This window comes from Verruconis gallopava (assembly GCF_000836295.1).
Source record: "Verruconis gallopava strain CBS 43764 unplaced genomic scaffold supercont1.9, whole genome shotgun sequence".
Taxonomy (NCBI): domain Eukaryota; kingdom Fungi; phylum Ascomycota; class Dothideomycetes; order Venturiales; family Sympoventuriaceae; genus Verruconis; species Verruconis gallopava.
The window spans coordinates 215,582-230,559 of record NW_015622145.1 but is presented as its reverse complement, the minus strand read 5'-3'; the positions used below and the strand labels follow the sequence as shown (position 1 = coordinate 230,559).

At 48.5% G+C, this 14,978-nt stretch overlaps 4 protein-coding genes across 4 annotated transcripts; 1 reads left to right on the top strand and 3 right to left on the bottom strand.

Annotated features, from left to right (window-relative positions):
* Positions 1–86: 86 nt before the first annotated feature.
* PV09_03411 (uncharacterized protein) lies at positions 87–1,066 on the top strand (the record flags this gene model as incomplete). Its single annotated transcript, XM_016356607.1, has 3 exons — positions 87–138; positions 185–628; positions 771–1,066. The coding sequence occupies 3 exons, from the start codon at positions 87–89 to the stop codon at positions 1,064–1,066; spliced, it is 792 nt and encodes a 263-aa protein (XP_016215400.1).
* A 972-nt stretch (positions 1,067–2,038) lies between these two features.
* On the bottom strand, positions 2,039–9,423 carry PV09_03410 (uncharacterized protein). The gene is made up of 2 exons (XM_016356606.1): positions 9,106–9,423; positions 2,039–9,000 (listed from the first exon to the last, which is right to left on the bottom strand). The coding sequence occupies exons 1-2, from the start codon at positions 9,195–9,197 to the stop codon at positions 2,238–2,240; spliced, it is 6,855 nt and encodes a 2,284-aa protein (XP_016215399.1). The 5' UTR covers positions 9,198–9,423; the 3' UTR covers positions 2,039–2,237.
* A 598-nt stretch (positions 9,424–10,021) lies between these two features.
* On the bottom strand, positions 10,022–12,895 carry PV09_03409 (uncharacterized protein). Its single transcript, XM_016356605.1, has 2 exons — positions 12,703–12,895; positions 10,022–12,646 (listed from the first exon to the last, which is right to left on the bottom strand). Exon 2 carries the CDS (start codon positions 12,167–12,169, stop codon positions 10,076–10,078), a length of 2,094 nt encoding a protein of 697 aa, XP_016215398.1. The 5' UTR covers positions 12,170–12,646; positions 12,703–12,895; the 3' UTR covers positions 10,022–10,075.
* Positions 12,896–13,012: 117 nt separating this feature from the next.
* Positions 13,013–14,917, bottom strand: PV09_03408 (uncharacterized protein). Its single transcript, XM_016356604.1, has one exon. The coding sequence runs from the start codon at positions 14,486–14,488 to the stop codon at positions 13,292–13,294; it is 1,197 nt and encodes a 398-aa protein (XP_016215397.1). The 5' UTR covers positions 14,489–14,917; the 3' UTR covers positions 13,013–13,291.
* Between the last annotated feature and the right edge of the window lie 61 nt (positions 14,918–14,978).

Here is a 14,978-nt window from a genome sequence, read left to right as displayed (position 1 = left end):
TTCTAGTTTCTTTTTAAGCGATTCAGTCACCGTGCCTTTTTTTCTTCTGATTTACAGGTTTCCATCATAACAAGCTCGGCAGCGCAATGTCGTACAAATTTCCAGGTGTGGCACTGGTCACAGGAGCAGGGGGGACAGGTATGTACTAGAAAGAGGTTATTATCATTGCTAATGTATACGAAAGGCATTGGCAGTGCTGTGGCCAAGGCATTCGTTGATAGCAATTGCAATAAGATCGTCATTTCCGATCTGAATGAGGACAGTTTGGCTTATACGCGAAAGACACTGCAAGCTGCCAGGCCCTCGGCAGAGATCCTCGCTGTGGTAGGGAATATTGCGGATGAAGTATTTGTGAAGAAATTGGCCGAAGAGGCTGTAAAGGCGTTTGGTCGTATTGACTACGCAGTTAATTGTGCAGGCGTTAATGCGCCTTCTTTACGCTCCCATGAAACCTCTCTTGAACTGTTTGACCACATCAACAACGTAAATTATAGGGGATGTTGGCTCTCGGAAAGAGCATGGATATCTCAGATGTTAACTCAGGATCCACTGCCTGAACATGTGGAACAAAGGGGGGCAATAGTAAATATTGCAAGTCAACTCGGCCTGATAGCTAGGCCAAATGCTGGTACGACTCTCACCATTAGATGATTTACACTCTTTCGTCTTTGTTGTAAATCGCAGATGTTTAAAGCTCATACAGATGTTTGAGCCAATGTGCACTTAAACGAATCTTGTGCGATATAGATACATGCTAATAGAGGCAATAGCTCCCTATTGCGCATCCAAAGCAGCAGTTATAAACATGACACGATCAGATGCCATTGATTATTCCAAAGATAACATTCGGATCAACTGCGTGTGTCCCGGAATCATCGAAACCCCAATGACAACACGCACAGAAGAGATCCGCCAGCGTGTAGCCGAATCCGTGCCTATCGCACCAATGAACAGAATGGGCAGGCCAGAAGAGATCGCAGCTGCGGTTTTGTTCCTGTGTTCGGGACAAGCAAGTTTTATTCAGGGGCATACGCTGGTAGTCGACGGTGGATATAGTATCAACTGAGTTCTAGATAATAGGAGAGCCTAATGATACTTCTCAACTACATTTAAGATTTATTTCATACAAAATATCCTCTACAATCTTTTCATTATAACAGCCGAATGTCTGCAAGTTTGGTCTTATCCACTTTTTTCCTGCTGGTCAGTATACGAGGAATAATCTTCTGCATTTCATTCATTGGCTCACAATCCAATCTATTTTCTCGTTTAGTGGTTATGAAAGCTCTTTTGAGCACTTTGGTTCCAATTTGTATGTAGAGTGATTTTTTTTAACAACATGGAACGGAATTCCAACAAAGAGTGGACTGTGCTGTGGTGACAGCGTCAAGTCTAAGCCTGGATCATGTTGTCGGTTGAATAATATAGCTACTCCCGCGACGGTTAGTCGAGTGAGCTTCTCTTTTACACATTAAATCCTAGGCTAGGGCAAGCAACTTCGCAATCTCTAACATTCCATTCGAGTTTCTGCTTCAGCTCTCCCCTACGACATGAGACATCTTAAAACTAGTGTACCGGATCGTTTGGCCGGTGTGTGGAAGCTTCATGTAATCGAGCGGATTAGGCAACTACATGACATGGATAGGAAACATGTCACTGATCAAAACAACTTTCCTTTTTGGCGACAAAAGACAGCTTGACTTAGAGAAGCTAAGTTGGGTAAAAGGAAGAGGAAAAACCGTAGTAAATCTTACTCTTTATTTCTTGGGCCATTTGCAACTTCACATATGGAAGGCGAAAAAGGCTTCTACATGGTGCATTTAGACAGTGCATATTTTCTCTACTGATACTCAATAGACATATGGCCGAAGGTAGGCAAGACTTACTTTGGACTTGTTAAATGATGTTTTTTTTTGGTGGCTTTGTGTCCGTATATCAAACCCCAAGTTCCCGCGATCCTCGTACTCCATGAGAATCATTGTTCAAGCCATGTATCTGTTTCTTGGGCTTGATTTTTCTTTAAGGCACAAAAATTTATGTGACAACCAAGGAGATCAATCGAAGTGCAAAGTATTGTTTGTATCGACGATTGGATTAGCAGATATGCAGCTGATGTGATTTGATAGAATTGCAACCTTTGAAAAGAATACACCCCAAAGCCTCCAAAACCTCGCAGAACCTTATTTTCCAACGAACGCCTCATCAAACGTGAGAAACATCAACGCTCACCACAACTATTAATCCTCCTCGGCCTTTCTACGGAAATAATCAGTCTCACTACCACTCATCATAGCCGTGGGCAAGTCAGTCCCTAATCCACTATCGCTCGGTGCGGCATATACAACCATTTCCTTCCTTGTAACATGATCGCTATGCTCATGTTCCATCTCCGCCTCGCTCTCTTCAGAAGCACTGACCCTATCCTCATCTAAATCATGCTCACGCTCGCTGTCTGACTCCTCGTCTTCCTCGTCAATCACGGTATCGGCTCCTAACGTAGAACGGAGAGTGCTAGCGTATGATGTTCGGCGATTGGAAACCTCCGACTCAGTCACGTAACTGCCGCTAAACTCAGTTCCTGTCATTGTACCTCTACTAGTCGGTCTCTCTGAATCTTCGGATACGCTACCTGCATACGAAGAAGTAGGCTGCCCTTCAGTCTCGGCAATATGGCTCGAACGACGTTCCGTTCCAGAGTCGCTTACAGTGTCGCTGTCATCGTTATCGTCAAGCTGCTCGTCCTCACTGTTGGCTTCACTGATAACATTGTTCTCTTTATCTTCAGCCATCTCATGTATGGACGAGGTGTGCTGCTTGTCGGGAGCTGAGTTCCACGACACTTTGCGATATTTATTGGTCCTTACGCTTTGACTGCGCTTCAAAACACTGTTTTCTACGTTGCGGGTAGCAGCCAAATACCCCTGAGCGCCAGTCGGGGTATTATGCGAGATTGGGTTCAATGACATGACTCGACGAGCTGTTGGATTGTTCGAAGCTGCATTGCGACGACCTGCAACAGGGCGCTTTTGAAGGGCCATACTGAGTCCCTTTCCAGCGGCGCTAAGAGAAGAAAGCTGTCCGATCGTGCTGTGCGATGCATTGCTTGCAATTCGGGCTTCACCTGTACCAGGCTTGCTCGTACCCTTAGCCATCATTAACAACCTGGACTGATTCATGATGCCTTCAAGGACCCTTCGTTCAAGTGCTTCAGCCTTGGCATCCATTGCATCCAACTCCTCCTGACGAATGGATAGTGCGGTCTGCATGGCTGCAACATCTGCGGCCAAACGAGACTTCTGGATGGCCAAAGAGTCGCGCTCGGATTGCAGAGACTCAATTAGAGCAAGGAGGCTCTCTTTCTCGTCCTTTAGATCTTCGATTGTGCTTTCGAGATGTTCCTTTTCAGCAGTACGGCGCTCGAGTAATAGTGCCATTTCTTCCGCCTCCTTTTGTTTGCTTTCATGGCCTTCGTCAATGAGACGAGTCTGGGTTGAGACAAAAGCAGAGACCTCAGCAGCTGTAGCCATGACTTGTTGGTGGATCTGATCAAGACGTTCAAGCTGCCCCCAAGAGTCCTTGGCAGTGTTAAGGCTTTCAAGCACCTGATTGAGCTTCTCCTGAACCTGAGCATCGTCATATACATCATTTGATGCAGCCTCAATGGCTGGTTGTGGCGGAGGCAGAAGTGCAGGTAGACTTGAAAATGAAGTTTTTATTTCTTCGGCGAGGGACTTAGACTGTTCGTTAGCAGTCTCTGCTTGCTGTTGTGCTGCTTCTTGAGCCTTTTGCGAGAGTTCGTAATGCTTTTCCACAAGAGCATGTAGCTCCTGTACGGACACAAGGATCTTAGGTTGGAACTCGGTGTTCTGCTCAGCCATACCTCCGATTGCGTCTAATGCTTTAGCAACTTCGGCACGGGTAAGTTCGTGGTCCTCTTTTGCAGCGGTTCGAGTTTCCAGATTCTGAAAGCCCTCAGTAACAGTCTCGAGCTTAGTGAATACGGTCTGCGAGTCTGAAGAGACCTTATCCCCAATTTCTGAGAAGTGAGCATCAATAGCAGTGAGAGTAGTACCCAATGTGTCAACGCTGAGTTTTAGCTCCTCAGAAACCTCTTTTGTTGTCTGCAGAAGGACCTGTTGTTCCGCAGCGCGCTCCTCCATGCTCTTTACCTGTGCCTCAGCTGCATGCTGTGCATCATCATATTTGGACATAATGGCGTCAAACTTCTCGTCCAATTTGGCAGAAACTTCGGAAATAACAGCCTCCTTGGTTGCGTCGTGTTTTTCTTTCTCCTCAGTGGATTTCTGCTCCTGCTGAACCTTTACGTCGTCAAAGGTACCATGAATACGCTCAAATTCGCGATTGACAATCTCCATCAGCTCTTTAACGTCGCCCATAACATTAAAGTTGTTTTCTATCGTCTTCTCCATGATTTTAAAGTTATCTGCCAACGTCGTAGTTTCAAGAGCGGAAACATCGAGCTTAGATTTGAGTTCCTCCTTAACATCGGATAAGAAGGACTTGACAACACCTATCGCAGTTATGATATCTTCGTTCTCATTTCTGCGATCATCAAAGGCCTTGGCAGTGAGGGCAACGTCGCTTTCGTAAGTTTCCTTGAGCTTCTCATGGCTGTCTCGGAAATCGTGGACAAGTGCAGTGAGTGATTCAATATCTGCCTTTGAAGGAAGGTCGTCCATTTCCTTCATGGAGCCGAGTTTTTCCTTGATATCCAGAGCAATCAAACCAATTGCATCAATGTCGGACTTTTCGATCTTGTTATCTCCATTATCTTCTGATTTGGAGAGCTTCATGTCGTCAATAGCGGATTTAAGGTCCTGGATAAGACTTTCCACTGTTGCAACCTGTTCCTTCTTCGCGATATTATCTTCGACGCGGACATTGAGCTCGTCGATGGCCTCACGAGTACTCTTTATCAAAGTTTCAACAGCTTCCAGTTGCTCTTTGCTGGCAGTGGCGGAAAGATCAGGCATCTGGATGTCGTCAAGCTTGGCCTTTGTGTTCGAGAGAAGAGTTTCGATTGCCTCTACATCCTCTTTCTTGGGTAAACCAGAAATATCAACATCTTCACGCGCAGCAAGAACATCAACGGTAGCCTGTAACTCCTTGATGAGATTTTCAATACTTTCGAGATCTGTCTTCATGGCAGTGCCTTCTGCGGGCGCCGTGGCCGGAGGCTGGAACGTGGATTCCGTAATGTTGGCGTCCATGGCATCGACCTTGACTTGAAGTTGGGCAAGCATTACCTCAAGTTTCTCCAGATCCTTACGCTTGCGCGATTTTGCTGGGCTGCTGACTTCGCGAGATACAGGAGCACCAACATCGCTCTCTGCGAGAACTATGGCGTTGTCAGATGACTCTGGCGGCTCGTCGCTTTCTTCTTCGTCCAGATTTTGTAGCTTCAATTTAGCCATGTCTGCACGCAAGCTTGCGATTCCGTCCTTCAAAGTGTCGAGAATCTCGTAGGACACGGTCATATCGATTGGTTTATCTTCGGCGTTAGACCCGCCGCGGACTTCACTCTTCAACCCTTCTAGTCCTTCATTCAATGCGTCAAGAAGTTCACCTGTCGCTTTCATATGCTGCTCGGGGTTTTCAATCTTCTTAATCAGATCTGATCGTAAATCATCAAAGCCAAGCCGCATAGCCTCAAGAATGTCTTCACGGTCTGCAGTTTGCAAGCCACGAGAGAAACCATTAGCGACGTTCGAGCGGAGAATCTCGAATTCCCCTCTAATAGCGCCAAGGAGCTCCTCGTCGATCTGAGAAGGTTGCCGGTCAGCGAGATTTTGAACGCTACTCATGGTAGTACGAAGTGCTTCCATGATCTCGTCCTTGTTTACATTCGAGCCTTCTGCCACAAGAGCACCAGACAGCGTCTCACGCAACTGCTCTATTTCGCTCTGCATAGTGCTAAGCATTTCTCGCGAAGCTGCGCCATTTTCTGAGACCACTTGTTCGCGCATTTCCTGTAGCATCTCGCGGATGGCACCATTGTCGAGGTCACACGTTGGTCGAGCTAGTGAAGTTGCAATCGTTTCTCTCAAGTGTTCGAGTTCTTCTTTCAGTTCGCGAAGCATCTCTTCGCTGGTGCCACTGAATGCACCGCCGTCAATTTTGCCATGCATAGTATCGAAGTGTGCTCGGATGGTGTCGATAATCTCATCTTTATGAATAGAAGAGCCGCCAAGGATCGTGTCGCGCAGTTGCTCCAATTCATTCCGCATTTCTTCATCTACTTGGCCTCTGGAGAGCTCACTGAACTCAACGGAGCGTAGATTCTCCTTAAGCATCTCGAAGCCGTCGTGAATAGCGCCAAGAACAGCTGCATTATCACCCGGTGAGGGTATAACCGATGTTCGTTCTCGATCGCTAATTTCTTGGTGCAGCAGTTCGAATTCAGACTTGATGTATTCTAGCATCTCGGTCCTCGAGATCGAATTGTCACCCGTAGGGCCTGCTGCGCACCAAGCCTGTACATCACGACCAAGACGATCGAGTCCATCCCGTATTGCTTCGATGATGTCGTCCTTCTGGGTTACATCTTGCGCTCGGTCAACATAGAGCTCGATTTCTCCACGTAGGGACTCAAGGCCGTCTTTCATGGCATCCAATACCTGCTCAGTATCGCGCCCATTGGCTGTAGAGTACTCCTTGAACTCGGCATGCATATTTTGAACCACCTCCTGTAGCTGAGCCACAACTTGCTCTCCATAGCGGCCGAAGGGCGAGCCTGACGAGTTCAACGCATTAGATACTGCAGCATACAAGTCTTCTTGGCTAATTTCTAGCTCTCTCGATCCGCCTACGCCGCCTGACTGCAATAACCCGGCCTTAACTGCATCTAGCACTACTTGCCGCATCATGTCCAGAAGTCTATCTTGATCTTGAGAATTCACGGAGGCAGGCTTAGCGACCGCTAGGCTTGGCTTGAACTCATCTAAACATTCGCGAACTGCGTTCAGGATCTCGTCGCGAAGTTCACTCGCTTCGTTGATCGGGGGAGGGGGTTGAAAGTTCTTCATTGCATCCTGAATGGCTTCCATAATCTCGGCACGGCTAAGAGATTGGCTCCCTTCAGGGGACTGATGTTGCTCGAGGCCTTCTCTGAGGCACTCAAGGATCTCATGCCGCTCAAGGCCATACTGTTCGATCTGGACATCCGGTTTGTACTCCTCATACGCCTCTTTGATAGCGTTTAGAATTGCATCCTTATCCAAACCAGGTGCCAGAGCAGTTGCTGTCGACTCTGATTCCGACGTCATGCGATCTAATCCGTGCTGGGACATCGTATGTCGAACTATGTCATAGACCTCTTGGCTGTTGACGCTTGATTTGGAGATAGTAGTGCCAGAGCTCTGCCGTCTCTTTTCACGCATAGCTTCATCGAGATATACCTTGAGATCCGCAAGTCCTTCCTGGACGATTCGGGCTATGTCTTGCTTCCCGGATCCGTCCTCGATGGCTTTAGCACCTGTCGCAGGCTTCCGAGATTCGTCGATCTTGCGCGCAATTTCGCGACCCATGTGCAATACTTCGCCTCGAAGATCCCGCTGTTGAGCTTTAACTTCGCCAAGTAGACCTCCGGACTGCGTGACGGACTCTTTGATCTTTTTCAGCAATTTGATCATCTCGTCTGACACAAAATCTGCAGCCTTTGGACTCGTATATGGTTTTTGTTCACCGTTGCCACCAGGAGATGGCACGGTCTGAACATCACGTGTAGTTCTGGCCAACGGACCGGCTGTTGATGCTGAGTTATCAGCTGAGTCTGCTATGCCGTTGAGACTGGCTGGCACAAGAGCACGACTAGTTTCACCCTTTGCTGCCGCGGCAATAGCCTTCATCTCCTTGAACATCTCTTCCAACTTCTTTGAATTTTCTGCCGAGTCCTTAGATGCCGAATCGAAGAGCTGAGATAGAGTGGAAAGAAGGTTCTCTTGGTTCTCCTTGGTAACCATTTCTCTAATGATCTTCTCGAGCATGGCAACACTGGCGACGCCATCAACAGTATATAGGTTAGGAGTTGGCGAGCCAACGCGATCGTCGAACAGTGAATTTGGGCTTGGAATCCTTGGCAGTGTAAACTTATTCGAGGGCGGTGGAGTCGAGGAGCCGAAAGTGCTACTTGACCCTCGAACAGATTGTCCAAATATGTTTGAAGAAGTTGATGCGGAAAAGTTTGTGCTGTTTAGCGTGTTTGTGAGCTCACGTAGAGACTTCCGAATATCCTCGTCTCGGGCGTTCGTTGCCTCCTTTAACGAGATCAGATCTGTGGCATTGTCCTTGCTACGGCGTGATAACTTGTCCATTTCGGCTTGCATTTTTGTACAAATACTGGTGAGAGACGTTATTTGGGTGGAAAGTAAACCAAAATCCCCGTCGAGCATCTTCCGCGGAGAGCTGCCATTGTTAGTATTGGGTTGGTTATTCTCTGAAAAGTCTCTGGCAGGATACGTTTGCAGCGCCAGCATCGTTGCAGATGGCGGTGTGTTTTCCCCCAATATAGCTTTTGGTGGTGGTCTAGATGACGCTCGCCGCTCTGGAATGTCCTTGCTCTCGCGCGAAGTTGGGGTAGGAGTTCCCGCTCGGTTCGGTGAAGAGAACAAATCGCCATCAAGTTCTTTCTTCGGCGTTGGTGCGATGGTGCCAGCACGCGGTCGCTCAGGCGATCGTTCGGGAGATCGATTGCCGTCTAGGTAGCTTCTGAGGTCTTTCACGCTCGGTGTCTGCAAAGATTGCAGTCGTCGATGGGCGGCACCTTTGATAAGAGATCGATCCGGAGATCGTTCGTTTGAGCGTTCTGGCATCGGATTCGACATATACGGACTTGGTGTGAGACTTTCGCGCGCTTTAGCTGACAGTGCCTCGGCAGCTGCCTGTATATGTGCGGAGGCATTTGGTCTAGTAGCCGGAGCTGCAGGATTTGGATTCAATGGTAGTGGAGGTGGTGCACGATCGGGATCAGAACTGTCCCACCTGTAGGAGAAAAGTCAGCCCGTGTCTAAATCGTAGATGCAATATACTGCAAGTAGGAATCTGTTCTCGGACTCAACGACAAAGGCTAATAAACAGCTTGCTTACATTGGAACATGAATACGGCCAGAGTCGAGAGACTGTTGATGTCTCACGAGGCGGCCTTCACGGTCTACGGACCGCGCTCTATCAGCCGACATATCAACTGATTATCTCGATGCGGTTGTGTGTGAGAGAAAATGTATTGTATGGCAGTACAGTTCGAGGCTAGACGATGAGCATCATTTAACGTCTTGTGTCGTGCAGTCGCGTGGAAGCAGGAAGAAAATAAAACAACCCCGTACTGAAGGACGAAAGAAAATCTGTTCGCGGAGGTATATTTCTCGGGTATCTTAAAAGAAGCGACTGGGGTTGTGGTTGTGTTGGTCTTGATCTAGTTGGGCGGTTGCCAGCTTGTTTACAGGTAAACAACTGAAGAATTGTCACGTGATTTTGTCTCCACTAGGACAGTTGATTGGCCGAGACTCAACATTACGCAAGCCAAGATCGAGCGACAGCTCATCACCACCTGACAACATTCTCATCATTGGCTGCCGAGGTGTTCGTGCGTCGTGACGCTGCAGGATACGAGGTGAGGTTGAAAATGATTGAAGCAAAATTGGCACTTGCCATATAATAGCGCTCACAGCGGCTTTGATGAATTGTTCCGCCTCACGTCGTTGCTCTGCCGCGTAAGCGACGCGGCATTTGTAGATTTGCGATGCGTGCATTCATGTTATCCATCCATCCCATGTGAATAGCATCTAGCATCAAGTACTGTCGAGTCGTCTTCTAGCTGCATTGATCTTGTAGGAACCAAGAGCACCCGTAGACGTTCGTCGAACCTCACAGGTTATGGGCTTCACAGCTAAAGGTGTCACCGGAGTACGCCCTGGTACGTCTTTCAGACTTGAACAGTCCTAAATCGGTCGACCACAAGTCTAGCATAGCAAGTCAAGCACAGAGGAATTTGGAACGGTATGGCTTCAGCAAGCAACTTCAGTTAATGTTAACGACGCTATCTACAGTGCATCACAGCCTACACGATCAGATACAAGCTCGATATTATGCTTGGACCCAAGAACAACCCAATCCAAAAGATGGCATTGCCCAAGATCTTCCGTCCCTTCAGCATCCTTGTCCGAGAAAGCATGGCCAAGGGGATCTGGCTCAGTTGCATAAAGAAGAGATATCCTCGAATCTTCTTGAACAAACAGAACATGACGAGCTCATGAACCAGTGCCGACAGTAAGAATGTTGCGAAAGTCGCGGCGCCCTTTGACAGTTTGAATGCAGAAATCGACGAATGGTATACATGCCTGAGCAGGAAGTTGTGTACAGGTCTGTTCCAATCTCGCGCGTACTGATCGAATGAGACCGAGTTCCACCAATCGCCGTAGAATCCGCGGTCAGCGAAGCGGGTGACCTCAGCGAGGACATTCAGAAGACATTCCCATATCACGTACCATGTAAGCAGTTGCTCAAGGAGAAGTGGGAAGAGCATGTCGCCGACGATCCAAGGAAATTCCTTCCAGCGCTCCTCAAGGCTCATTCCGCTCTCTTTCATTCGCACAGTCTCCATGACCGACGGATAGATGTACTGTTGGCTCACAATGATCATGATCCAGATGCAGCTTAACGTCGCCACCGACTTTTCGGCGATGTAGAGCCAGTTTCGCGTTTCCTGACGAGGATATTCGAGCTCGTAGACAAGGGTTGGAAGACAGGTCCAATCCCACCAATTGGCAATGGTAAGATTATTAGGGTAGGCACGCTCAATCGAGGTCGCCTTTCCATTCAGTTCCTCCGTGAGGGAATCTATCTCAGACCGCATAACGTGGGAAAATGCTTCGACCTGCTCTTCATCCAGCGGTTGGCCCGAATCGATCGCCTGCGCAATCTTGGCGACTTCAGATGTCTCTTTACTTAGATTCGTAGACGATTTCGGGGTCTGAATCGATGATCTACGTCGATGACGGGTACTAGACAACAGGGGGCGTTCGGAAGTATCATCCCCAACGGCGCTACTAAAGCCTTTCTGCGTAGTTGTAGGGCTAGCAACTGGCTCGATGTCCTCGAGCTGACGAAGTTTTTCTTGCAGTATGCGCCGTCTTCTGTATACCTGTGACAGGTACCCGTTGTAGAATGCATAGCTATGCTGCTTCATCAGAAAGACGAGGCTGTGAAGCACAGTAAAGATCGTGTGAGTCCATGGCCAATCGCGATACCACGTCCACCAGAGCACAGAGAAGAGGAAAAAGGTCTGCCAAATGTTCTGAATGATCCATCCAAACCTATTCCAGCTTAAATAGCCACGGGCGATCAACTTTTGCAGGCCAACTCCGAACAACGTGGCTGCAGTCATAGCACCATCTGTCAGACCCAGGACAATGACGTCCCGCTCAAACATCAGATGCAATATCTCTGCTTGTCCCAGGACATGTCCGTACTGTCGCCAATTTTGAGCTGCCACGCGTACAAGTAGACAGCCAATGCATATCCAAAACAGCGTGAAGAAGCCGAAGAAAGGAGAATCTGCGTTAGTGGGGTTTTGACGATCGAAAGTTGTGAAACGGCGAGTGAACACGAGATCTCGGAAACGTGGGCGCTTTTGTTTCGATTCCAGATCGCGCTCAACGAGGCTACGCATGATCTCCCGGTACTCAGGATCATTAGCCGTAAGAATATATTTGCCCTTCTTATTCGTCTTTTCCAACGTAACTTGTATGCTCCTTCTCCTCCTATCGCCAGGCGACGTTTCGCTCGTTGGACTCGTCGGTTTCATCTTTTCGTAGGCTTTCTCTGACGAGTCCGCACGGGGCATGCCTGAGCTGCCACTGGCATGTCCATTCGTGGTAATATGAAGGCCATCACCTATACTTCCGTCGACCATTTTCTTCGAGTCGGTTTTTATGTCATCGTCATCTTCTTCATCAGAGGCGGCAGAGGGCGACGAGTTATGAGGAGTCCACTCATCTGCGCTAAGGTCCGCGCTTCCGAGCTCTGTCGAGCCGGCATCAGCATCTGATGCTCTCCTGTCGCGTCTTCTGACTACAAATCTTTCCGTATCAAGCGATTTCTCGGAGGTGGGCGGAGGAGGAGAATTTGGTCGAGCATGCTCGGACGATGCCATTTATGGACAAGGGTTTGAGCTTCGTGGCGGCGCCTCACTAGAGTATTCGGTAATATATACTCTCGCGTCAAAGGGAAAAATCCCTAGAATGTTGCATTATATATCCGCGCAGCTCCGAAAGTCAATTGACGCGGAAGCAGGACGGGTAGGTGGCAACGCCCTCAGTCATGGCGATTGGGTATGGCGATACGCTCGGAATCTTGTGTCAAGAGTAGCCGAATACGACCAAACTTGCAAGGCTGACTCAGAAGAGAGCTTGCGAACCAAAAAGAAGATCTGCTCACTCTAGAAATACCCAGTTCGAAGGGATAGAAGTCTCGGACAATGTCAGCCATAATGAGGGATCCATGCTGCGTCTGGTGACTATTGCTATTGATGACCTCACGCTAACGTCCGAGGCATGTGGCGCACGACCGTGATCTGGTGCTTCGGAGGCGGAACATGCACTGCTCCGAACGCATCTCGAATAGGTTGACTCTGAAAGCGAAGATCAGCAACATGGTCTGTCTGTTCCTATGACGAAGAATGCCTACGCGGTCTCTCTTGTTCGTATATGATGGACGTGCGTATGTGAGAGAGAGATCTTCAGATCCAGCTTGAGCTTGTTGACTCCTCGAGTTCGCTTCGCCTGAAGTGTTGCTCCTGTTACTCCTAGAAGCAAGCGGCAACGCCATTGAATTGTCAAGTAGCACGTTCCTTACCAAAATGCTCGAAATTTGATGTTTGGTGACAGTGGACAGAAACCCATGCTCTGCCGATTGTCGGCTGATCTTAATGCACTCTCTCTGAGAACGAAACCTCCTCACGGCCATTACGATTTCATTTCAAGTCCAAAAAATGGCGGTCACAATCTTTGTAGGTCTAGCCAAACTAAGGGTTGGAGTTATCTAAGTCTCTGCTTACAAGTCGACTCGCGTTGCCTACAGCTTGGCTAAAGACTAGAATTTGCACGACATGAGCTGGGCAAACACCGTGTCGAAGCAAGTCCATGGCACCGGATACAATGGCCCCCCATATATTTACTTCCCTGCAATGGAAACCTAGCGTGACAATCCAAATCTACTGGTATATATAAAGTGGCAAGGACAACGCAGTTACCTTTTATGTGGCATCTAAAAGCAGTCACAGCGAAGATTTCTTCTCCACACGTGGAGAGACGTCGGCCACGGCCTCAGCGTTTTCCACATTTGTCTCCTCGGACAAGTCTTTAGTGTCTGAAGACGAAGCACTCGAAGTTGCTGGTATAGCAGCTTCAGAGCTACCAGTGTCTTCTTTTTCCACTTTGGACTCGGTTTCGTCCCGCACTTTTTCTTCGTGAGCTCTATTCAGCTTCAACACCTCGTCAACCTCTCGGGTAAGTCGATCGACTTCGTCTTTAAGCCTCTCATCCTGTGTGCGCTCGGAGGCGGTCTGTATACTTTGCGCTGGAGCAGCTTCTATACCAAATCTCTTACCCGTCTCCGCCCACAGCTCTTCAAGCTCACCCAGCCAACCAAGTGCGTCTGCAAGTTTCCTTACTCCCTCGTCGCAGTCCCCTAAAAGTAGAACGTCGTCTGGCCTACTTCCTAGCCCGCCAACTTGTTCAAGGTTGATCAAGAGTCGTGGCTTGCCTTCGTCGGCCAAAGTCGGTAAGCTTGCAAAAGGCTGCACAGTCAAGCTGGTGCCTAAAACGATGACCAAATCCGCCTGCGTGACTAGCCCTCGATTCATGAAGAACTCTGTGGGCAGAGCTTCGCCAAAGAAAACAATATCCGGCTTTACCAGGCCGTTGCACTCCTTTCTCACACAACGTGGAATCTCCTTTTTCGCAACATGCTCTCTCATCTCTTTGTCTGGATATTTTGTCTTGCAGTCTATGCATCTCTGCGTCGCAAATGAGCCGTGCGCCTCAACGACCATGTCTCCAGGTAGTCCAGCCTCGCGGTCAAGGCAGTCGATGTTTTGTGTGAAATGCTTGAGCAGTAGCCCCTTCTTGTGTAGCAAATAGATGAATGAATGGGTAATAGTAGGTCTGTACTTTCCCGGATACAGTTCGTGTGCGAGCATATAGAACGGCTCTGGTTTCTCCCTGAAATAATCAATGGAGAAGACAGCCTCCGCGTAAGGGAGGTTCAACCGGGCCAAGTTCGCATAAAGTCCGGTCTCTGGAGACCGAAAGTCTGGTATTCCTGCAGATGTTGATATGCCAGCTCCTGTCAGGACGACTATATTTTTGCATCTTGGAGACAAAATGTAGGATGCCACCGAGGAGAGATCGCGAGCTTTGAGCGTGATAGGCTCGATGGAGTCATCAACTAATGTGGACTCCTCTTGACCCATTTTGCCGTTGAGTAGCCGGTTGCGCTGTCGCCGCGTTAGAGGCTTGGGGCTGTCTCTTTGTGATCTTTTGCCTCGTTTGCTCCCCTTCGACGGAGGGGAGTTGTAGCCTGCTGACGGGCGGAAGTCTCTCTGTTTGCGACCTATGTTTGCTATATCTGTGAAGAATACCAGATTGTTACTCAGGAGGTTCTAGTTCTATGCTTTCAGCAAAATCACAGAACTGGTGTTACTGATGAGCAAAACGTCAAGTCGTGGAGGCGAGCTCGGCTAATTATTTTCATGGGGATTGGTGGGGCACTTCGCAACATTCACACCCTCAGATAATCAGCCGCTTCATGAAACGAATTACCTATACCTATACCTATTGCAAACCAGGAGCTAAGTGAAAATATCAAATCACGCTTTTTTGGGGTCAACGAAAATCCTATCCTTTCCTTCGTAAATCGCAGTCGCAGGATCGCAAAAAGCCATGGACGGATGACGCCCCACA

What these genes read in the sequence shown, in the direction of transcription:
- PV09_03410 (XM_016356606.1), bottom strand. Translation starts at nt 9,197, where the DNA reads ATGTCGGCTGATAGAGCGCGGTCCGTAGACCGTGAAGGCCGCCTCGTG. An exon ending in GGCCGTATTCATGTTCCAAT is followed by an intron (nt 9,001 to 9,105) that starts GTAAGCAAGCTG and finishes TTTCTCCTACAG; the next exon opens with GTGGGACAGTTCTGATCCCG.
- PV09_03409 (XM_016356605.1), bottom strand. Translation starts at nt 12,169, where the DNA reads ATGGCATCGTCCGAGCATGCTCGACCAAATTCTCCTCCTCCGCCCACC.
- PV09_03408 (XM_016356604.1), bottom strand. Translation starts at nt 14,488, where the DNA reads ATGGGTCAAGAGGAGTCCACATTAGTTGATGACTCCATCGAGCCTATC.